The sequence below is a fragment of the Aulostomus chinensis genome, chromosome 17, assembly GCF_037954235.1.
Source record: "Aulostomus chinensis isolate RoL2024-O1b breed Wild chromosome 17, RoL_Achi_v1.0, whole genome shotgun sequence".
NCBI classification, from domain to species: Eukaryota; Metazoa; Chordata; class Actinopteri; order Syngnathiformes; family Aulostomidae; genus Aulostomus; species Aulostomus chinensis.
The window spans coordinates 20573697-20596609 of NC_141336.1; the positions used below are offsets into that span (position 1 = coordinate 20573697).

The 22913-nt window shown below is 43.9% G+C and overlaps 3 protein-coding genes across 4 annotated transcripts; 2 read left to right on the top strand and 1 right to left on the bottom strand.

The window, feature by feature from the left end:
- The first annotated feature begins 133 nt into the window (after positions 1-133).
- Positions 134-4339, top strand: adss1 (adenylosuccinate synthase 1). The gene is made up of 13 exons (XM_086181620.1): positions 134-442; positions 1273-1375; positions 1454-1516; positions 1593-1643; positions 1734-1800; positions 1899-2006; positions 2082-2163; positions 2235-2361; positions 2449-2603; positions 3028-3152; positions 3250-3347; positions 3436-3585; positions 4200-4339. Exons 1-13 carry the CDS (start codon positions 254-256, stop codon positions 4250-4252), a joined length of 1371 nt encoding a protein of 456 aa, XP_086037746.1. The 5' UTR covers positions 134-253; the 3' UTR covers positions 4253-4339.
- A 512-nt stretch (positions 4340-4851) lies between these two features.
- On the top strand, positions 4852-7971 carry siva1 (SIVA1, apoptosis-inducing factor). Its single transcript, XM_086182509.1, has 4 exons — positions 4852-5057; positions 5401-5568; positions 6381-6534; positions 7722-7971. The coding sequence occupies exons 1-4, from the start codon at positions 4937-4939 to the stop codon at positions 7768-7770; spliced, it is 492 nt and encodes a 163-aa protein (XP_086038635.1). The 5' UTR covers positions 4852-4936; the 3' UTR covers positions 7771-7971.
- Positions 7972-12985: 5014 nt separating this feature from the next.
- Positions 12986-19827, bottom strand: zbtb42 (zinc finger and BTB domain containing 42). Of its 2 annotated transcripts, XM_086183206.1 has the most exons (3): positions 19580-19827; positions 18835-18934; positions 12986-18385 (listed from the first exon to the last, which is right to left on the bottom strand). In XM_086183206.1, the coding sequence occupies exon 3, from the start codon at positions 18369-18371 to the stop codon at positions 16776-16778; it is 1596 nt and encodes a 531-aa protein (XP_086039332.1). In that variant the 5' UTR covers positions 18372-18385; positions 18835-18934; positions 19580-19827; the 3' UTR covers positions 12986-16775. The 2 variants fall into 2 exon arrangements, with proteins under 2 accessions (XP_086039332.1, XP_086039333.1); XM_086183207.1 differs by lacking the exon at positions 18835-18934 and having other exon boundaries at positions 19580-19826.
- Positions 19828-22913: the final 3086 nt, after the last annotated feature.

Below are 22913 nucleotides of genomic sequence, written 5' to 3' on the forward strand. Positions count from 1 at the left end.
AGTCAGTCTTCAGGTCATTTATATTATTAATATAAACTTATAGACACACACCTTGTTCCTGTCGTGTAGACGCGGTTTTTTTTTAGTTTTGTTTGGGGTTTTTTTTTTTTTTTTAATGCGTAGCGGCGCTTGGAGACACGGCTGCGCGTCTGCGTGCTCTGACATCAGCAGCTGTGGAGTTACAGATATGGCAATGCCTCTCCTGGAGACCGTTTAGTCGTCTTGAGACGGACAGCTTCAAGCCACCGCCATCATGTCGCTCAGCTGGTCGGCGAAAGACCACAAAAACACCAACCAACCGGCCGCTACGGGGCTGAAGCGGTCGCGTAACGACGTGGGGAACAAAGTGACGGTGGTGCTCGGAGCGCAGTGGGGCGACGAGGGGAAAGGAAAAGTCGTCGACCTGCTTGCGACTGAGGCTGACGTGGTGTGCAGATGTCAGGTAAATATTTGGACCTGGGCAGCAGTGAGAGGGGCGTGCGTCCGAGTGTTGTGGGTGTGTGTCGTTTTCTGCACAATTTCTCAAGTAAATGTGGTTGGTGGGCAGCAACAGGTGCTCGGAGCTTTCATCTACGTGATTTGGGTTTTTTTGTTTTTGTTTTTGTTTTTTATTATGTAGCAAGCATGTATTTCATATGGTGACCTTTTAAATTGAATGTAATCCAAAACAGTGGGGCCATGCCTTTATATTCATTTTAATCTCAGGATAATTTCTCTGTAAAGCTTTTGTCACTGATTTACTCACGTGATTAAAGAGATTGTAGAGAAATAAGAGATGAGGTGCCTTCAGTTCATAATAACATCATCATCATAATAATAATAATGACAGCAATAACGATAATAAGTCCAGGCAGGTCGGTGGCCGTCCACTTGCATGAGACACATAATCCTGGTCAGAAACCAGAGGTCACTCTTCAGCTCTGGGAACCTGCCAACAGTTGCTGTGTTGTACTTTTTCTACCACTGAGGGTACGAGCACCCTGTGTTCTGGAGGCTTGAGAGCCCCACCCACTGGACTAGAGCGAGGTCACATTCTCAGGGCAGCTTGATATGTGAGAAGGCCAGGTCTTAGCCAGGGGGGAACAGAGTGGAGGATCCATCAGCATCGGCCAAGTGTGTTAAAATAGGCCCTGGAAAAGCTTGGCGAATTGGAAAAGATGAAGGATTATCGGTGTCTCACGAACACGAGAACCTACATGCGTGTGGCTTCGTCTCGGCTGTCAAGATCACGCTACATGGGGTTTGATTATCATCACCGCTTGGGTTTTACAGGGGGGCAACAATGCTGGACACACAGTGGTAGTGGATGGCAAGGAATACGACTTCCACCTCCTCCCCAGCGGAATCATCAACCCTAAAAGCATATCACTCATCGGTAAACGCCAAGACGCATCATTTATTAGAAGTAATACTGCAAATACGTGTACCATCAACCTTCTCTGTGCTCTTGCAGGTAACGGTGTGGTCATACATTTACCCGGCTTGTTTGAGGAGGGTGATAAAAATGACAAGAAAGGTATTCTGAGGGGGAAAAAACACATGTATTGATGTAAAAGGTTGCTGGAAAATCACTTGTTTGCTCTTGTTTGCAGGTCTGAAAGGTTGGGAGAAGAGACTGATCGTCTCAGACAGAGCTCACCTGGGTACGTAGCATTTCAACACACACACACACACACACACACGCAGCATGAATGATTGTTTTCTGACTTGTGTTTTGACTTGTTTCTCCAAAGTGTTCGACTTCCACCAGGTTGTTGACGGCTTACAGGAAACTGAAAGACAGGCTCAAGAGGGAAAGAAGTAAGACAGATTAAAAAAAAAAAAGAAGAATGTACCCAGGACATAAACGACAAACAATTCTCTCAATGAATACAATTATGATGTCTCTCTTATTGTAGCATTGGAACGACCAAGAAAGGCATTGGACCCGCGTACTCCAGCAAGGCATCTCGTACTGGTTTGCGGGTGTGTGACCTTCTGGGTGACTTTAAGGAATTCTCTTCCAGGTAGGAAAACAACTGAAGACTAATTTCGGGGGTGAGGCAGTTGATGCTATTCACCAGTTCTGTGAATCCTTTTAGATTCAAGAACCTGGTCCACCAGTATCAGTCCATGTATCCAGCCTTGACAGTTGACGTTGAGGACCAACTGAAGAAACTCAAGGTAGATCGACGCTGATGAAACCGTGATGATTTATTACGACAGAATAAAGAGATATTTGCTGTCTCGCGCAGGAATACGGCGAGAGATTGCGACCGATGGTCAGAGACGGGGTCTATTACATGTATGAAGCTCTTCATGGGTCTCCAAAGAAAATTCTGGTTGAAGGGGCCAATGCCGCTCTCCTTGACATCGACTTTGGTAAGATTATAAAACACTGATCTTTTAAATGTACTTTTGATAGTCAACAAATATGCAGCGGCAACATGAGAATTTGTTTGTCTTCAGGCACATATCCTTTTGTGACATCATCAAACTGCACTGTGGGCGGGGCTTGCACTGGTCTTGGAATCCCTCCGCTGAATATTGGTGATGTGTTTGGTGTAGCAAAGGCCTACACCACCCGGGTGGGGATTGGAGCCTTCCCCACGGAACAGCTCAATGTAAGACTTAACCGCAACGGTTTTGACACATCTTTATTGTATAAAGAAGAAACACATGGCCTCTTATGTAAGGAGCTCATATTGAGCTCGACATGTATATTTTATTCCTGATCATGTGGCTGACACTCTGCTGGAGGGGAGGGAGGCGTTTACAGTCTGCCTACAGCTGTCGAATTATGTGAGACACAGGCTCAAACACTCTTTACCTCTCATGCAGGTCACATGTTGACAGGGATAAATTTAGGGCCAGAGTTCGGGTTCAGAGTATATTTACTGTGCTAGCCAGGGTCGTGTTACTTGCAAAGGGGACTGACCATCAGCCAGACGCTTGTGATCCTGTTGCTTTATTGTACTCAGCTGTGTGTGTTTTGTGTTTTTGTCAGACAAAACCAGCTCAAGTGTTTTGTTTCCCTGCTGTTCGTAGGCAGTCGGGGAGCTGCTGCAGACAAGGGGTCACGAGGTGGGTGTAACCACAGGAAGGAAACGGCGTTGCGGCTGGTTGGATCTTGTCATCGTCAGATACGCTCACATGATAAATGGCTTCACCGCGTGAGTGGCTAAAACCACATGCAATGATTTAGGTTTATTGTGGTTATTGTGAATCTTTCCTGTCTAGTTTTCTTATGACTTGTCACCCTTCTGACAGCATCGCTTTGACAAAACTTGACATTCTGGATGTTTTGGATGAAATTAAAGTCGGAATTGCCTACAAACTCAACGGAAAAAGAATCCCCCATTTCCCAGGTAATTCCACTGAAGAAGAGATCTGTGCTTGGTTGCTGGTTTGAGAGGGGCCACATCCAAGTTGATAATTGTATTCTTTTCATCACAGCCAACCTGGATGTTTTGCACAAAGTGGAGGTTGAGTATGAGACCTTCCCTGGTTGGAAGACAGACACATCTGCAGCCAGGAAGTGGAGCGACCTCCCAGTCAAGGCACAAAACTACATCCGCTTCATTGAGAACCACATCGGAGTTCCTAGTGAGTTTTACACAATTAAACACACACACAAATCAGTTTTTTTATATATATATCTGGCTCATTTCAATGGTTGAACAGTTTATATAAATACAACCACAAGACCCAAATCAAATGAGCAGAAATGTATTGATTAAAGTAGAATATGTTTCAGCTTGCAACTTTGAATGAAGCCTTGTGTAGCCTGTTGCTACTGGGCTGCCCTGGCCTTTTTGAAAAAAGTAACACTGTCATTTTTAATTTTTATGTGAAAAAGAAATGCACAAAAAACACAAAAAATTATACTATCATCGTTTTATCAAATCTGACAAAAATGACTGTCGTCTTCCTTTTTTGTGCCAACTATCATGCAGCCCTTCAAATCATACGGGAATTAAGAGGGACTTCATTGTAATTAAAAAATGTATCCAGCAGATGGCACTATTTTCGTTTTTTCCTTTGTCTCTGCTTGGTCTTTGTCCATAAGGATGCTTACAGCGACTCTCACATTGAGTTAATCCTCTCTCTGTCTCTGTCTCTGTCTGTCTGTCTGTCTGTCTGTCTGTCTGTCTCTCTCTCTCTCTCTCTCTCTCTCTCTCTCTCTCTCTCTCTCTCTCTCTCTCTCTCTCCCTCTCTAGTCAAGTGGGTCGGTGTTGGAAAGTCCAGGGAGTGCATGATCCAGATGTTCTAGAGGGTAACCTCCACCTCTCCACCGATGGAAGCGCAGACGGCGTGGCATCATCACCTAAACAGTCAATAAACAATATTCTGCGTAAACTTTAACGTTTTGCCTCAGCATTTTTTTTATGTTACCATTAACTTTACTATCCAGGGTTATTGTGATTGACTTTAACATGCGTGCTACCATCAAGCCAACATCATTCAACATGCATTCAAATAAAAATGAGTAGAATAATGGGGGTCAGATTGTCGGTCCTCAAATACATGAACATCACACACACATATGTATGTGTGTGTATATATATATATATATATATATATATACATACATATGTGTGTGTGTGTATATATATATATATATATATTTGAATTGTTGAACCTAATCTGACTTTAAGTAAACACAGGAAGTTAATGCAATATTTTATTCGTCGGATATCAAAGTCTGTTGCTCTGAAAAAGCTTGATCACCCATAAACATTTCAGGGCAGTATGTCATACTCCTGTACACTAAGTGGCGGTGTTTACTTAAATTATTATGGCGAAGAAGAAAAGCAGACGCCGGAATTGGCTTTAAACTCTCTCGTGACAATAAAGCTCGCCGCTGATTGGTTCCCTCCTTCCCTTATTTTATTTTTCCCGCAACTTCAGTAGCGTGGGAGTGCGTCGGAGCATTAAGGATTTTCCCACAGCTAAAATGACCAAACGAGCGTGTCCTTTTAAAGAAACCTTCTCTTCGCAATACAAAATACACGTAGGACAGCATGAGTTGAGTCATAGCAGCGTTTTCGGGAACAAATACAGGAAAGAAATCTACGGTAAGTGATGCTACACCGTGTTAGCTCACATTAGCTTCTACGCTGCGCACTTTGGGAAGAGTTCGTTTAGTTTAGTTGCGGCAGTGTGTAGAAGATGCGCATAAATCGCCTTTATAAGTCGAAATAACAGTTCATTCTGACACACCATTTTGGCCATGTATCATACATGTCCTCGTTGGATTTCTGGTTTGCGTCGGCTATGTTTTGCTACCATCTGTTAGCTAGTCATTTCAACGAGAGATTCATGGCTGAACCAAATGTTTTCCCTCTCTCAGCCCCTCGGCGGTCAGCTGAGTCCGTCACATTTTACCCTTCGCGTAACCACTGACTTCATTCCCTTCAGAAAAAACGACAAATCTGCTCTTCAACGGTGCCAAGGCTGTGGTTGGTAAAATATGGACTGGAGAGGAGAGAAGCTCGCATCCAGAGCCGGCAAGCAACCAGCCACTGTTGAAAGGACAAAGACTGATTGGACATGACGGGAGGTTGACCAAAGCAACCTCAGCACAAGGTGAGCGGTTTACCTGCAGGGCATCTCAGGGTTGATTTTTAACCCAAGAAAACATCAACAGTGGACCAGGTTCACCATACATAACGTGTATATCCGGATTCCACTTTTGATGATGACATTTTGGGCTTCATAAACAGCGAGATACTGACTTAACTTAATCCTTATAAGACCACTTCAGGGTGTCCAGCAGAGCTACATCCAAACACTAAAATATGCTGAGACACTTGTTAATTCCTCCTGGAAATGGTTCCTGGGTACAAGGATGCTTAGGGAGTCACGTGATTGTCAGTTTGCTTGATGGAAGTGCGCAATGAAATCAAAACAAAGTATAACATCCAAATTACAGGAGGTGTATTATTGGGAAAAGCCATGTGTGTGTCATTATTGAGGTACTGAGGTCCTGCAGAGAGATTCCACAAACTTTGGGAAACAACATCTTTGTTAGATGCATATCCTGACAAAAGTCATGCCATTATCACTTCAATATGTTTTGTTTTGTCTATTAGTCAAGATAAAGCAATCACACACACGCACACACACACACACACACACATATGTATGTATATATATATATATATATATATATATATATATATATCTCCCCCACAAAATTATTCAGCTCCACTTGATGGAGTCACATGATTGCTAAATGTTTGGAGTCATGTGATGGTTAGTTTGATTCTTGACTTCCACCAGCAAGTGTCAGCATTGTCACAGATGAAGAGAGTGTGTGTGTGTGTGTGTGTGTGTGTGTTTAACTGAATGTATTTTGAGAGCTGACCCAGAGAGCTGAAGGAGTGTGTGCTCTGTAGGTCCAGCCACAGCTCTCACCGGCTGCTGTGCTTGTCAGAAGAACCAGGGGTCCCGGACGTCTTGTTCCCAGTGTGATCGTCCGGTGTGCACCCCCTGCACCCGGCAGTGTTCCAGCTGCTCCACTCTCTGCTGCTCTATCTGCACCATCATAGAGTAGGTGACACTTGGATTCCCCTTCCTGTCCCTTTTTAACGGACCTTTAAGGAACCTCTGGTTTATTACCGCCACTCTTGGCGAGCAGTGGTACACCTCCTATCTTACAAATGAAGAGAATTTGCATAAGAAATGTCTGTAACTTTGGGTGCGTCTTGGTAAAGGGACAACAATGCAGCTTCCAACAACAACTTATCTCACTAACTAATTATTAACCTGCAGTAGTTGTTGGTTTCCTTGCAGGGGTCAACGTCTCTGACCCTCCCTGCAACAAACAAGGGGACTTCAGTAGAATTTTTCTTTTTTTTCCCCCAGTTAAATGCATACCTCGCGTGACAAGTATTACTGTGAGTCTTGTCTGTGTTGGGTTTAAGAAGCGTAACCACACTTGTGACTTCATTGGCTCACCATTGTTCTGACTCAGTGGCTCCAGAATCAGCTGCCAGGGTGAAGAAGCTCCTCGCTAATCCAGTTGTGCTCTTAGGTACTGAAATTGTGCGTGGGTTGATGATCCTGAATCTGTACGCCGAAGGGCTGTCCAAGCTTTCTCAGAAGTTCTATCTGAACGTTTTCTCGAGCCCTCGCAATTTTACTGACATGGTGAGAAAGCTTCTCGGAGGGTTCGTCCTGGAATATTTTCCTCTCCACAAGAGGATAAGAACTATAGAAGTAGAGACATAACATCCTGTCTAGGAATCTGTTTTCAGAAAAACATTTTTCCTACTTGGCTAAAACCTGTTGAGCGTGAAAATTAAGAACCCGCTGTTTGTTAGAGGGAGATCCAATAATGAGCATTTATTCAAATGCTGTCAATACCCATGTAGCATGCACACACTTGCAAATTGTATCTTGAACTGTAAATAAGCTGGTAGTGCCAAACCAGGGTCTTCAGATGTCTGGGGTGCAGATCTGTCTCTTCTCTATTGCTGCTCCCCCCCGCAACAAACATTCCAATATTTATTTTCCCAGTCCAATTTGCTTTAGTAGAACCTAAAAGTATTTGACTAGACTGATAACCTGTAATATCAAGGTAAGCTGGTTTAGTACACTTGACTTTTTTTCTTTTTCTTTTTTTTTCAAATCGAGGCTGAAAAGTATCAGGCGCCTTGTTAAAGCCCAGGAAAAGTTTTCCAGTTGACCTATGCAGCGGTGCAGCGCATCTCAGGAGCTTTTCCTCTCTTCCACAGTTACAGCGGGCGTTATGATGAAGTGCTCTGCTGCAGCTGCGCGACGTAAAGGAAGATCAGCGAAGGATCGGGAGTCAATGCTTGAACTTTTAGTTTTCCTTACATGACATGCTTATTACCAAGACTGCTTTTTATACCAGGGATTTGCCTCTTCTCTCTCTCTTTTTTTTTTTTTTTGTGATCCACCTGTGCTTGTGTGTAAATACAGTATATAATTCAAATGAAATAAACTTGAACCCTTTTTTTTGTATACAGTTTATAAGAGGAGTTATTTTTGAGAGTGTGTGTGTGTGCTTCGATTAGAGGAACTGTTATAAGTGCAGCCATGAAAACCGAGGGACAAGTCAAACATACGACTGACTGAAGGCGTCAGCAGATGGCAGCACATCTCAAGGACTCAGAGGGAGAAGTTCTTGAGACGGGCCTGCTTTCTCAGTGGGACGAACAAATTTCTCACAGTGCTAAAGAAGCACATATTTAACCTTTTTTTTTGTTTTTTGTCAGCTTACCAATGATAATTGAATTCCAATCCACCCCGTCTGGAGTGACCTTGAGAACCTGCTATCAAAATTATTTATTAAAACAAGATGACCCAGAGGTTACACAAAAGCTGCAGACAATTTGGCTACAATTATCCCTGTTGGATGTGACCTTGAGGTGTAGTCATCACTTTGTCCCGGCTCTGGCTCATCGCTGACGGTGACTGCCTTCAGGGTCAAGTATTGTACACTGAGTAATTGTTCTTGGTGGCAGAAATCCTCGGCGCTGCTTTATAGAAATCTAGCACATGACATGGTGTAATGGATATTAGCTTGGATGAGTGCACTTCCTGGAGCTGGTTGCAAATGTGCCTCTGAGCTGTTGAGTCACATCCCCTGCTCAGCGGGCCAGTTGTGGTTCTGGTCTTTGGGGAACTCTGCAGTTGGTGTCCGAGGGCACCGCTTGATTTCTGGCTGAGTGAATAGACAGCTGCTGGCAAGCCAGGCGTCAAGTTGTCTGCACATTTCATGATAAGGATTTCAGGAAATCAGAGGACATACACTTGCGGGCGGGGGGGCATTCACATACAATTACATATGCATGACTTTATGTTGAGGGAGAGAGAAACCTGCGAGCGTGTCAGTGGGTAGGAACCAGGTGGCTGTGAGTTGTGTGGAGTAACTTCAGCATCATGTTTTTGTTAAAAACTTGATTTGGGAACAAAAATGTTGGGGAAAAAAAGACCCAGCATCCAACTACAACTTGTGAATCTTACAAATGTACGATTTTTTTCTGAATCTTGTTTTCAGGACTTGAGTTGCATCAACACTTCCCCATCGGTCGGTCTTGATTGCAGCGAAACGTTTGGATTTGCTAACCAAGAAAAAAAGTCCTGCGAAGAAAAGTATTGCATTCACATTCACAGCTTTCAATCAGATCTTTTAATTGCCTTATCCACAGTGTTACCCTCAAATACTTTTTTTTTTTTGTAATTTGTTACAGTTCGATTGCACAATATAGTTACAAAAGAAAAGCCATGGCCATGGGGTTGATCAGCAAATAACCAGAATCTGGTTTTATAATCAATTATGAGGCTCAAGTTATTCAACATGGGAAAAAATGTTGAATATTTATTTCCTTGTCAGAATCAGCAATTCATTGCTTTTCAGTAACTGGTACAACCGAACTGAATACGAGACATTTGAGGGCGAAGATTGTTCTTTTTTAAAAGTCATCATAAGCCGCTAGAACAAGAACATCACGAAATAGAAAGCTAAAACATTGCCTCCAACCAACCGCAACTAATAAATTTACTGTCATAAACGCATTTAACTGAAAATATTATAGGTTTTATCATCTTGCCTGATTAAATCAGTGATAACACATTTGCTCTTTAGAGCAGCAATTCTCATGTCACCCTGGGCTTTTTGTTTTGAAGGTTAAGCGTGAGGAATTTTTGGAGTTAATGGTGACTCAAAGCGCTAAAAGGAAATATATATATAAAAATATATAAAAATAAGAAACATTCCATGTGCTAAATACTCAGTCACCTCCACTCCGTTTTGTAAGATGAGTTTGTCATAATCAGGTGAGGTTAAAAACCCACGTGACCCACAAATATCTGGCGCCCTCTTTAGACCATCCAGCTGTTTCCCCTTATTTCCTTCACAGCTTCAGACTCCCTTTATCACAGCTGGATCTGGAGGAAACAGTATTTTTTTCAGCACAAGATGTGGTCGAGAAGACAAAGCTCGTCAGCTTGGTGTAATCCTATTAATTGATCAATACGTCAAAGTATTGGTGATTGAGATTTGTGTCGCCATTTTGCTTCCCCAAATTAAAACGCCAGGAGCAAACTGCAGTACATAAGCTTCCGAAATACGTGGGGGAAAGTACATTTACCCAAGTACCTAAATAGTATTTTTGGGGTATTTGTACTTTAACTCACAGTATGTGTATTTTATGCTGTATTTCCGTTCAAAATATTCATTGGGACGCTTTAGTCACTAGTGTTTAAAAATAACGCCATGTAAGGTGTAGAGTAGTGTTCAGACGTTTGACTTCAGAGATCTTACAAAATATAGAAAAAAAGTGTGCTGTCAAGGTCACGTTTCACGTGTGTGTGAGTGTGTGTGTGTGTGTGTGTGTGTGTGTCATTACCAAGTGCATTTTGAACTTCTTTCAGTGTTTAATTTGAATAAATGTTTCAGAGATTAGAGGAAGTGGGTTGGTGCATGGTGACCCCTCAGATTGATGTGAAGTCCCTGTGTATTCGTATAAGACCCACTGGTGATGTCATAGATAATAATCCAGCAGTCAGAGAGACCAAGACAGTACCAAATACTTTACATTTAGCTGCTAATACTCCGGTTATTCTTGACTGTGTACTTCCAGCGCTGTTGGAAGTGTTCACTGTTTGCGGGTGCTGATGCTCAGGCTCGTCCCTCTGCTATCTCCATCATCATGTGATGTGTTTATCTACATTCAAAATGAGACTGTGCAGCTGTCAAGGTTTTCACAGCAAAGCCTCCAACCTCCTTTCTTTCTAGACCCCCCCCCCCACCACACACACACACACACACACACACACACACACACACACACACACACACAGAATGGTCCTCATCCTCTCCCCTCCCTGGTACATGTATGGCCGGGTGTCTGCACACAGAAAGGGCCACACATAATCGCCCCACTGCGCTCCAGACAGGACCAACTGCAGTCGGGCCAGCAGGAGCACGTGGCTTTGTCTTTCAGCCATTCTTTTGGGGACCAGCTGTGGTCTGAGGCCAGTGTCAAGCCCAATGATGCTGCTGCTATAAATATGCGTCAACGAGTGTGAGTAAGTGACAGCTGTACAGTGGACCAAGGACACACTGTCTTGGCACTGTCAGGGTGAGCCAGTCCAAAAAAGGCGAACCCAGTTGATATGGATTTATGCACTTGTAGAGCCGCATAGCGCGCACATACAGTATCTGATGTATAAGCAGAATCAGGAGGTAAAGAACATTAACGCTGCTTCAAGTGCAGATCAACGTGGTGTTTATGGCCACTTGTTGAGAAAGAGTATTATTATTATTACTATCATTTAGGAATTAAATTACTGCTTGTTTTGTGAAAGTCAAAAGAATGGCTCCTTCAAATGGATAATGCATGTGGTTTAATATGGAGAGAGAGAGCTATCCGAGCATGTGTGTGTGCGTCTATACAAGCGCATGTGTGACTGTGTTTGTGTGCCCTTTTCAAGTGTGACCACCTGTCTTTTGTTAAGAAATAAATAAATAAACACAGGCCACACCAGCTGTCCCTGGCAGTCCGTCCCCTCAGAGGTCAAGGGCTCCCACCGCTGGCCTTGTTGAGGTGGTGGACACTTACAACTTTCCTCTCAACTTCTCTCAAGTACCTCTGAGCACACACACACATACACACACACACACACACACACACACACACACACACACACACGCGACCTCTCACAGCCAAATGAGTCAGGCTTTGAGCCTCAGAGAGGAATGTTTTATTACACCATCGAGTTACACTGCACATATCCCAGCTCGTCACCCTGCAGCTAAGCCCTATCACATGGCCTCCACTTTCCATGTGAAGGTTTTTCTCCATAAGAAAGGCACACACACACACACACACACACACACACACACACACACACACACACACACACACACACACACACACACACACACACACCAGGCAGTGTGAGACCCGGATCCTGTTAGGCAGATGTGAGCTGCTGGTGGCAGCCAGCGTTCGGAGGCCTGCTGCTGCTGCTTCTGCTTCTGCTGGGGATGTTTACAGTGCGAAGAGGCTGTGGCATTGCAGAGGGCCCTTATTTACTGAGAGCTGGCTGGGGCTGTTTATGAATGATCTTGGGAGGACATTGTTTTCTTTATGTTGGAGCTGCCTGGCCAGCGCCGCTGTGTCGTCTGTTTGTGCATAAAGTACGTGCTGGGGAGCCGGGCCAGACAATAGCCTGGCTGAGCTACTACCCACGCACACAATAGAGCAGTGGGATGAGGCCGAGGTTTGGGGCCGTGGTTTTGGGGGCTGTGTGGGGGTGGAGGTAGGGTAGATGGGGGCAGGGGTAGTTAGATGCAGCTCTTGTCTATATGCCGTTCCTAGAATGGGTGAGATTTGTGTGAGGGGGTGGTGGTGGTGATGGTGGGAACCTGAGTCCATCCCCACTGGGATCACGAAGCAGAGCAGCTGGATTTCTTTCATGGTGCAGCTGGGAAATAATTAAAAGTTCTCCACATTCAACATGTGAATTGGTATTAAGACTCTCGATTAGACACACATATTTCCTATTTACTTGTTGACTTCCTAATAGATGTGTGTGTGTGTGTGTGTGAGAGAGAGAGAGAGAGTTGATTTGAAGTCATGATTGCATGTGAAAGCCTTTGTTATCCTCAGGTTTATCTTCTCTGGATAGTATTGGCAACAGATTGGAGAACAATGGGAAACCATCTTGAAATCATTCTGTCCTTGAGCTCAGTTTATGGTTTCAGTGGGATAGGGCCCGTAACACCAGCGGTATTATCACATTCTGTTGTCTCTATACACACAGCAGGGCAACCCCCCCCCCCCCAACACACACACACACACACACACACTGTCTGGCTGACTGTTGCTGCTGTGTCTCATGTGAGGGTTCTCTCCTCTTCTATTCTTGGAATTTCAGCGCTTTATTCAGCCCCAGTCAGATTAAAAACTTCCCTGAGTTGTTTTGTCTGATAAAGAAATGAATGAAACTCACACAAGCGAAGAAAGTTGTTCCATTTAATTCTATGCATCATTTTAATAAAGACCTAAAATCAAGATTGTCACATGTCCACAGCACACACACAAGCACACTCCAAAAAAAAGGCGCCGCAAACAAATAAAATGCACGAACAATAAATCAAGAAATGTAAATTGCCTCAATATCTAAGCAATGTCAATTCTGCATAAAGATTGTCCTCTAATCCCTACACCACTAACACTGAAGCAATTGATTACTATAAAATATACTTTTTCTTATTAAAAAATTATATTAAATTCTAATGGCACTTCTACAAATTCTATTAAAAAGATTTTAACATTTAGAAGATTCTTTTTTCTTTCTTTTTTTTTTTTAACCAAATTAAAACTGAGACAAATGTTGCACAAGAAGCAAATTCAATAATAAATATTTCTTGTGATTATACACAATTTCACAGTTGTAACCTGCAGAGGACAAGATTCCAGTATCAGTGAAGTCGTCTGTATTTTTTTTGTTGTTTTTTCTTTTTTTTTAGACTTACAGATCATACAGCATGAGTTAGGCAAATGTGGCCCTCGATCAGGAGTGACACAGTTTCCATAAAAAGACAACAATCAAAATCTCAGTGTTTCACATTCGACATAAAACTAAAAAGGAACAGGCTGTTACTTCGCCACTGGCTACTAAAAGCCCCAAAAAACAAAACAAAAAACACACACACACAAAAAAATGCTTGTCTTCAGCTTCGCAGAACTAAAACTGATTTATTCACCAAAAAAAAAAAAAAAAAAAAAAAAATTAAATGGTCGATTAAATCTCGAATGTAATCTCAAAGCAGCAAAATAAAATATAAAGGGACTTCAAACTTGGTGTTTGTCTGAATTGTACATGTTGATATGTTAGGAACAAATAAAACAAAAAAACAGGTTGTTAGCGGCTCACTGTGGCTGTTGATGTGAAGTTTACCAGCGCAGTCGAGGACAGAGAGGGAGGGAGGGAGGGAGGGAGGGAGAGAAAGAGAGACAGAGAGAGAGAGACAGAGAGAAAGAGAGAGAGACAGAGAGAAGGGTTTCTCCAGATGCAACACCTAATTCGCGTGTCTACAAGGCACTTTCGGTGATCATCCTGGAGGTATAAATAAAGACCATACAAAGAAAAACTTCTTTTTTTTTTACACATTGTTAGTTTTCTACTTCTGTACATTCGAGGATTCAGCGAGCACGTACGAAATGATCCTTCACAAGCCTACATTCCTGTGCGTTGATTGAAATTAAGTTTTTTTTTTAGTCGACTAACCAAAATGATTAAACTCAAGACTTTTTTCTTTCTTTCTTTTTCCTTTTTTTTTTTTTTTTTTTGCAATAGGAGTGTGCAAGTGAATCGATATCTTGTAAAATCCAGCTCGAGCTTTGTTCATTTTTAAACCCCGGTTGCAATTACCAGGAAGTCCCACGGGAATTCACCCGTGTTCTGAAAAAAAAAACAACCACCACCACCACCAAACCCCCGAAAAAAACGACAACCAAGAAACAACATTCTGATGATCAAAACAAAAGTAAATATCCCGAAATGAACATCCGATTCCAAAAATACAGCAATAATTCTGATATCTCTTGATAGTTGTGCAATCATATCGCCGTGGCATCTCCTCCACATTGAAACAATGATGCATTTATCTACTGTATGCTAGGGTGGGAGGAGAGGTGGTGGTGATGGGGGGGCGGTCTTTGATGCCTCCAAACAATACACCTGTTTACAGTCTCCTTGGTTTCCCTTTGCCTAAATACATTTCTCACATTCCAATGCCTCCATTCAATACAGAAAAGTGCAAAGAGAGACTTGTGCTGCCTTTTTTCCTCGCAGCTTGGAGACATGGAGACAGATACACAATGATCCCTTGAGAACTACCTGGGACTTGAGGTTTGGGTCAGTGAAGGGAGGGGGGAGGGAGGGCTGGGGGCACAATGGGTGTATTGTCTCGCTTCTATAGGTGGCCGATGCCGAATCGCTACGGCTGTGTTTGAGAACAACTATATCCTGTGGCAAAACAGCGGTCAAGAGCAGAATTAACGCATTTATCCAGAGTCCAATCAAGTCTTGAATATGGAAAAGGAAGCGAACTCCCCGGGGAAGACGTCGACAGCCTTGACAAGACACCTGACTCCCTCGACCTTGCTTGTGTTGTAAAACAAACCGTTTGATAAATAGAATATATATTTACATTAAATATACAAATAGTAAGAAATAGCAGCCTAGACAATAGTGTTGAAACTATATGCATGCTAAAAACAAGTGCTTCTCTATGTGACACATCTTGAACGCTCTGATATTCTCTACAGTAAAGTACGATTACAGTAACTGGATTTGCACAAAAGAAAAATGAACAGACAGCCCCAATACCAGTTGATGAGTACCAAGTTCGCTAGGCAAGACGCGTCGTGTTTCGAGCTTACAGAAATAAGAACTACACCTATACAGTAAACCCTGAACCCACTAATAAATAAATCCAGATATCAAGTCTTCTCAGGACAGATTAGACAAATATGAACGTTTAGTGCTCCGTCCCTGTTAAGAAGTGAATGAAAGACTCTTCTGGGACAGAGTCACCAAAGGCTTCATCAGTAGTAATGTTCAAACGTACAGTAAGATATGAAATGTTCAAATAAAGAAAGAAGGTCAGTAGACTGAGCAGAATGGCACAGGGAGCTTCAATGATCCGCAGGCCTGACTATCCACCTGTCCCCCTCTGTCCCTCCCTGCCTCCCTGACCGTTTACCCTTAACACCCTGTCAGTGTACCGTGTTGTTTACACTGTCGCCATACCAGGAACTAACAAGGTAAGTCACTTGCTTTTTTATCCTCGTGAGTCATCATTGTTTGAAATACTTTTATTACATTCTTGTAAATGGCCTAAGTAAGTGTAGGCAGTTACCTTCGTTACCACCTGGTATGTGGAGTGTAACCAGGCTTGAAAAACCTAGTGAATTTGACATAAAGGCATTGTTATATCACATTCTTCTTGAAGTAAGTACACTAAGTGAAGTGTTAAGAATCTCAGTAGGCACCAGTGTTACAGGCATTAGCTCCATCTCTCCTCTGATTATACAGCTTCTGTTTTAAGTAGCAATGAAAAAGGCTGTGTGCTCACATTAGCAACTAAGGGCTGGTCAGTTACCCCCCCCCCCCCCCCAGGCAAATATATAATATATGATGGTTTGTTTGCCTTGCACCAAAAAAAAAGAAATAAAAAACATCAAAATGTACTTCATTTCAAATAAAACTTCTACCTCCATGAAAAACAAATACTTCCAGTAGTCAAACTTCATGAGTTTTGCTGCCTTATGATAGTTTAGTTGTTAAAATTCCCCAAATAAATAATAATAATAATAATAATAATGATAATAATGATAATAATAAAATCATATATTGCTACTCATGGACGGTTCTGATCTCCCATGTGCACAAATAAAGTCTCTTGACGATTGTATTAACGTGTAGCCCCCGTTGAAAGACTCCCACCAAATAAACTCAACAGATTGACAGGACAGAAACAAACAAGTGCATCTTCTGATTTGTTCGCCTTCGACACAGATCCAGCTCAGCTTCACAGCACCTTCCCCTGCCTGCCTCTGGCACAGATGACACAGTTCAGGAAACAGCTCCAGTTTTTAAGTTGCTACATCTTTAAACATAGGAAATGCCACATGGCGGTCGAATCTGAAGGCTAATGAACTGCCAGCATGTGTATGATGATCTGAAAATTGTTCAGTAGTAGTGTTCAGTGCATGAAAAGACAAGAGTATTGAGTCATGGCACTGCTAAGAGGTGGCGAGAGTCTTGACAAGGCCACAGTGAAACTTCCTGATGTGGCGGTAGAGGTCCCCAGACTGGGTGAAGCGCCGTTCGCACCATTTACAAGCGTGAGGTTTCTCACGTGTGTGAACTACTGCGTGCCGACTCAAGTTATGGGAGTACTGGAAGCTCTTGCCACACTGGCCACAGGTGTATGGCTTCTCGCCAGAGTGTGTGCGCTCGTGGCGCTTAAGAGTGTACATGCAGGAGAAGGTTTTGTTGCACTGCAAGCAGGTGGGGACCGAGCCATCGGGGGACAGCTTAGAGCGAGCGCCGTCCTTCTCGCGAAAATGTGAGCTGAGGTGCAGTTGCAGGATGTGAGGGCTGAGGAAGACCTTACTGCAGAGGGGGCACACACACACCTGTTGGCCTGGGGGCAAGAGCACCCCGCTGGAGGTGGAGATATCTGAAGAGGCCAAGTCGTCCTCCTCCTCCTCTTCACTATCCCCCAGTAGCCGACCCCTCTTCTCATCTACCTCCCTGCCGGGGGCGCCCTCCCTCCCTCTGCAGGCCTCCCCCTCCTCGTCCATCAGGTCCTCCTCCTGGGAGAGGAGGGCGGCTGTGGAGCCGTTGTTGCCTGGGAAGAGGGCAGCGAACCCTGTCACCACTGAGCTCCTGGCACTATTCCCAAAGCGCTGGCTCTCAGGGCTCATCGGCTCACTGTCCTCCTGCTCTGACAGCAAGTCGTGTTCGTCTTTAACAAGTGGCTCAGTGCCCTGCTGCTGGCTGTCGAGGGCCAGCTGTCCCGAGACGTAGGAGGGGTGTAAGGGATCTCTGCTAGACAGAGGCTTGAAAGACAAATCCAGTGCACAGTCCATGTCATCTGAAGCCCGGGACCTCTGGGACAGTGATACGGTGGAACTACTGACATCAGCTTTTGTTTTTCCAGCTGTTTGGACGCAGGGCTCGGCCTCTGCTGACACATAATTGACACCTACAAGGTCCGGGGACCTGCCAGAGTGACCGTTTGCCTTCTGCCTGCTCTGCGTAGACCTTTCACAATCTGTGACAGCCAGCCTGACTTCGCTGTTGTCCGTGTCAAACTCTTCCGGCGGGGGGGCCCCGTGAAGCCCCTGAGACTGTGTCTGGGGCTGTCGCCGGCCGAGCTGCTTACTGTGCAGCTCACCATCTGAGGAATTTTCTCTGTCCAGACAGCTGAGTCCGAAACCCTCACCAATCTTCTCATCAAGGGAGGACAGCTCCTTGTCTTTAAGCTTGCCTTTGCACACTTTGACTATATCGTACATGTGGAGGTAACTGGCTGCTGCCAGGACATCCTCCACTGGCAGAGTGCTGAATTCCAACTTCCCCTCATACATAAATTCAAGGAGCAGACTGAAAGCCGGGGCTGTCACAATGTCACTGTTGAGATGCACAACGTCCCTTTTGTCTAGCTGGTCCCTGTAGAAGAGATGGAAGTACATGCTGCAAGAGGCCAGCACGGCTCTGTGCGCCTTGAATCGAGCCTCCCCGACAAGAACAGTGCAGTCACAGAGGAAACCTTGGTGACGCTGCTGACTCAGACACTGCAGCAACTGGCGGCTATGGTCTGGGAACTCCATTCTTCCTTCATAACCTGATGAAAAACAGGAAAAACAGGATGCTGTATAAACCAAAACGAGGCTGCTGAGAGGGAATGGCGGAGCTGCAGTGAATATCAGAGGCACACACACCAAGTCACCAAAAATTAGAGAAATATGAAAAATCACTTGAGCCAAAAAGATGATTGTCATCAAACATAACTTTAACCCCCTCTGTTTTAAGCTAAAGTTCATAAATCATCCATTAAATTCCACTATTATTTCCTGATAGATGTCTCAAAAATCTAATCGTCTATTTAAAAAAAAACAAAACTTTATCCAACTGGACAACTACATGTTGACTTTTTCCCCCCTCCCAGTGTTACAAGACACGCTAAACTGCGCTCGCCCCTAAATGATCCAAGTTTCTACGGTATCTTTAACACACTTCTCCAGCTTCCGAGACAAACAAACAAACAAACAAGCAAACAAAAAAATGACCCACCACGTTTTCCCAAACGCACAAGCAGCAGCGACGTTTACAGAAGAACCAAACGGGCCCGGGAGAGCTCGTCCATCGGGGAAGGAGGCTGGAAGGTGAAGAACTGGGAGCAGCGCAGAGTGAGTAAACTGCTGCTCTGTTTGCTAATTACACTGCAAGCTGTGGAGTCAGCTGCTCTGACATCACCGCAATGGAAACGCTACCTCCAGCTGTGCTCCCCTTTATGCCATATGTTAACTCGGTTGGGGGGGGGGGGCTTACGCAGTCCGAAAAAGACACACAACTTGTGTTAAAAAAGAAAAAAAGAAGAAAGAAATAGTTGAAGTATCAGAAGCTTACACGCCATGTCTAACTTCCCACCGAGTCGTTAAGCACAGCACGGGGAGAACTGCAGCCGACGCGAGATGAGAATCATAAAAAAAAAACGCTTTTACGCACTCGCCTCGACTCGACTCGCGCACAACGGTGTAATTCAGTGCTGGAACTCTGAAGTTAGGATATCAAAGTTTGAAGAGTCACGTCTAAAAAGGAAGAGGGCAGCAGGGGCCAAGGGCGCAGTTGAAAACGAGCTCCGCGTCCGTGTTGGCAAACGCATTGCCGGGAGCCTTTTAAACAGCAGAGGAACTCGCAGCGAAGCGATGAACGCAGCGGCGGCGGCGGTGGAGGAGGAGGCGGAGGAGGAGCAGGACACTCTTTTAACTTTCGCTTTCCGCCTTTCAAAGCACACAAACACGGCAGGTTCTCTTACATTTATCCCCCGTCCGTCTCGTCGTCTTTCTCCCTCTATGAAGCACGACGTCCTCTCATGATGTGCGGGGCCAGATGTTCGCTTCTCCTTGTCGTTTCTTGTGCTCCAGTACCGACCCTGGCAAGGCAGGCTGCACTCAGCGCTGCTGCTGCCGCTGCTGCTGCGTGTGTGTGTGAGTGTGCGTGTGTGTGTGTGTGTATGTCAAGCAGGTTGATAATGGCACAAGTCTCGCGATATCACTCCCGGCTGGAATAAGTTTCTGTACTACTGCGTGAATTCACACAGCGGCAGCAAGTAGCAGAGCTCACTGGGAACATCAACTGGCTTTCTCTCTTCAACACCTGTCCCGTGAGCGCACGGGGGGTGGGGGTGGGGGTGGGGGGGGCAAATGGCTAAGACAAGGAAGTGAACAAACAGTGCCACGATTTTAGTGTTTTGCATCACATATTGGATTGTTCATGAAGGAGATTTTTGCGTCATCTCAAAGGGAAAAAACCTCGCAAAATGCGTGTTTTTTTATTTAAAAAAAAAACGATTTGTGTTTTCCATTCTGCTTGCCTGTAAATGAATATGATTTATTAATTCAAAACCCAGGCTATATATTTAATTGCCCCACAATATCGTGCCTGTGGTTTGTCTCAGTTGTGGTATAAATAAAAAAAGAAGCACCAAAACAACACATTTTTTTCATCATGAAGAATTGTAATCTTGTAAAGGCATCTAAAAAAAAAAAGGATGATAAATCATGCGTTTATTAATTGGAGTGTCAGTACATTTGGGGACTTTAAAGAGCTGTTCTTTCTAATCCTACTTTGAGTTGTGGAATTCCCTGGCACCAATACCACCCCAGTGTCTTTGTTTTCCCAGATCACACCAGGGCCTGGCTGGGATTTACTGAGCCTAAAGTGTTCCAAAGACAGAGGGGATGATTTATAGAGGCAGATTTAGAACTCCCCCTTTTTAAAAAAAAAAATTTCCTTGGGAGACACTTATAAAATAATTTCCAGAGTGTGTTTATAATTGTTAAAGCTAGCGGTGGCAGAACATAGAAGACTTGAGGTTGCAGCTGCTCATCTTGTGCCCTCCCACCCACCCTGTACGCCCCCTACTGCCTCAGTCACCTTTGCCCTGTGTTCCAGCTGTCGTGTGTTTTGAGAGGGCCATTTGCAGCTCTTCTGACACAGAGGGGAATGAGCAATGTGACGGGAGGCGGCAGCCACTGGTCGGAAGGGGCCACCAGCTAGATTCTTATCCACTTACTGCTTTATTCCATTTTTAGTCTGGCTGTTACTGTTACGCAGGATGGATGTCTTCAGTCTGTTCATGTCCAGATGATCAGAAGCAAGTCAGCGTCATGCTCTCGAAATAGAAAGAGGCCATTTTTTCCTTCCCTAGCCTAATTGGATGTCGCAAGAAACAACATAATGATTTGTTTTTGTTTTTTTTTACTTGTCGCTAAAACACCAGTTAACTAAATGTTTACACTGATGTGTGTGCCACATGAAAAAAAAAACAGTTTAGCTGTGGAACACACACACACACACACACATACACATCATTTATGCAGGAGCAGCTATGTGGGTGTAAGAATAGGAGTAGTGGCCCTGTGTTTTCCTGGCCCTGGCAAACTTAGGCGCACAGTAGAGGAGGGGTGTGTGTTCACAGGGCGAGACAAAGCAGTGGTTGTGCCTGGGGACCGTGGCCCCAGAGAGAGAGGCTCGGCACGGTGAAGGTTCTCACACACAGAAACAGACAGAGAAAGATGGAGAGAGAATGAGAGTGGGGGAGCAGGCGGAGAGAGAGAACACTTCCTGGAGGTTCATTCTTCCTCTCTGCAATCATCAATGGCATTCTCCCCCTGACCCACTCCTCTCTCAGACAAACAAAAGACCCCACATTCCAGTGTAGCCTGACCGACCGGCCAACCAGCCACATCACTCTCCCCGCTGGACCACAGTCTCATCACCAGTGTGTGTGTATGAGTGTGTGTGTGTGTGTGTGTGTGTGTGTGTGTGTATGAGTGTGTGTGTGTGTGTGTGTGTGTGTGTGCGTGTGTGTGTGTCTCTGTCTGTGTCTGTGTCTGAGAGGATGCTTGAAATGCATCCTGATTAAAATCCACCTCAGGATGTTTGGATTCTTTTATACCCACTGATTTAATGCAACAGGTCTAAATACGAATGTATTTCAGAGGTTGATGTCGTAGTTTTTGGTCCCCTCCATTTATCTGACAACAATAGTTACTTTGCAGTTTCTTATTTTAAACACAAAACATTCAATCACTGTTTAAGCTCTGACACCACTGTCCAAGAGTAAAGCAGTGAAACGTTGATCCACTGTTTCCCAAAATAAAATTGTTCTCTTGGTAACTGCATGTATCAAAGCTCTTTTATGCACAAGGATTATAACACACAAATGATAATTTATGTAATAATACGATGAAATATTCAGTCATAGGAAATTATGATGAACTGTTTTTAGGGCTGTGCGGTGTTTGATTTTTTTTGCTGATATCTGCAATCCGATACATCTATATTGTTCTGGCTGCTACCCGATAAGCACAGATGTCAATATCATCTCTTTGTATGGTAGATGCATCATGTACATACTGGAAAACAAATGTAAACAGTAAAGAGACTTGAGCAAAAATTGATCTAATAGACATATCGATATATTTATAAAATGATCAATATCTGCAGATTCCAACAAAATAGCAAAATTATCTCACATCTCCAATTATTTTAATTCCAGTTATTTAACAACATCCAGACAACAATGCTTTGTGCAGAGAGTATTGTTTTTTCTTGCAAAATTACACACGTTTCTGTCTTGTCTGTTGTTTTTTTTAAACTTTTCTTTAACCAAATTGTGGATCTGAAAGGTTTAACATCTCATGTGTTCCATAAATTTGTGCTATAGATAAAAAAAAATCGCAACTTGATTGTTATGTAATTTTTCTACGTCTAGTAATTAGAGAGACCGCTAAAACCAGGATGTTGTTATATTTTCAGTGCGTATGATAATAGAGCTTCACATTTAGAAACTTGTGTGGTGAAGCTGCATATACCTAACAAGTAGATGTAACATCCCGAACAAGTAATGTGACAGTACCAGCACAACATTGCACTGCACTGTTGCTGGGAGATGCTATATTACTGAGACCCCACCACCACCGCAACCACCACCTCCCCATCCCATCCCATTATGGCCCTCCTGCCATTCTGTGGCCAATTGTTGCTACCACATAACATCCATTCTCCTTCAACAATCCATTAACGCCTGTGGTTCGCTACATTCTGTGTACGGCAAGCAGATAAGAAAAGAGATGGGAAGGGAA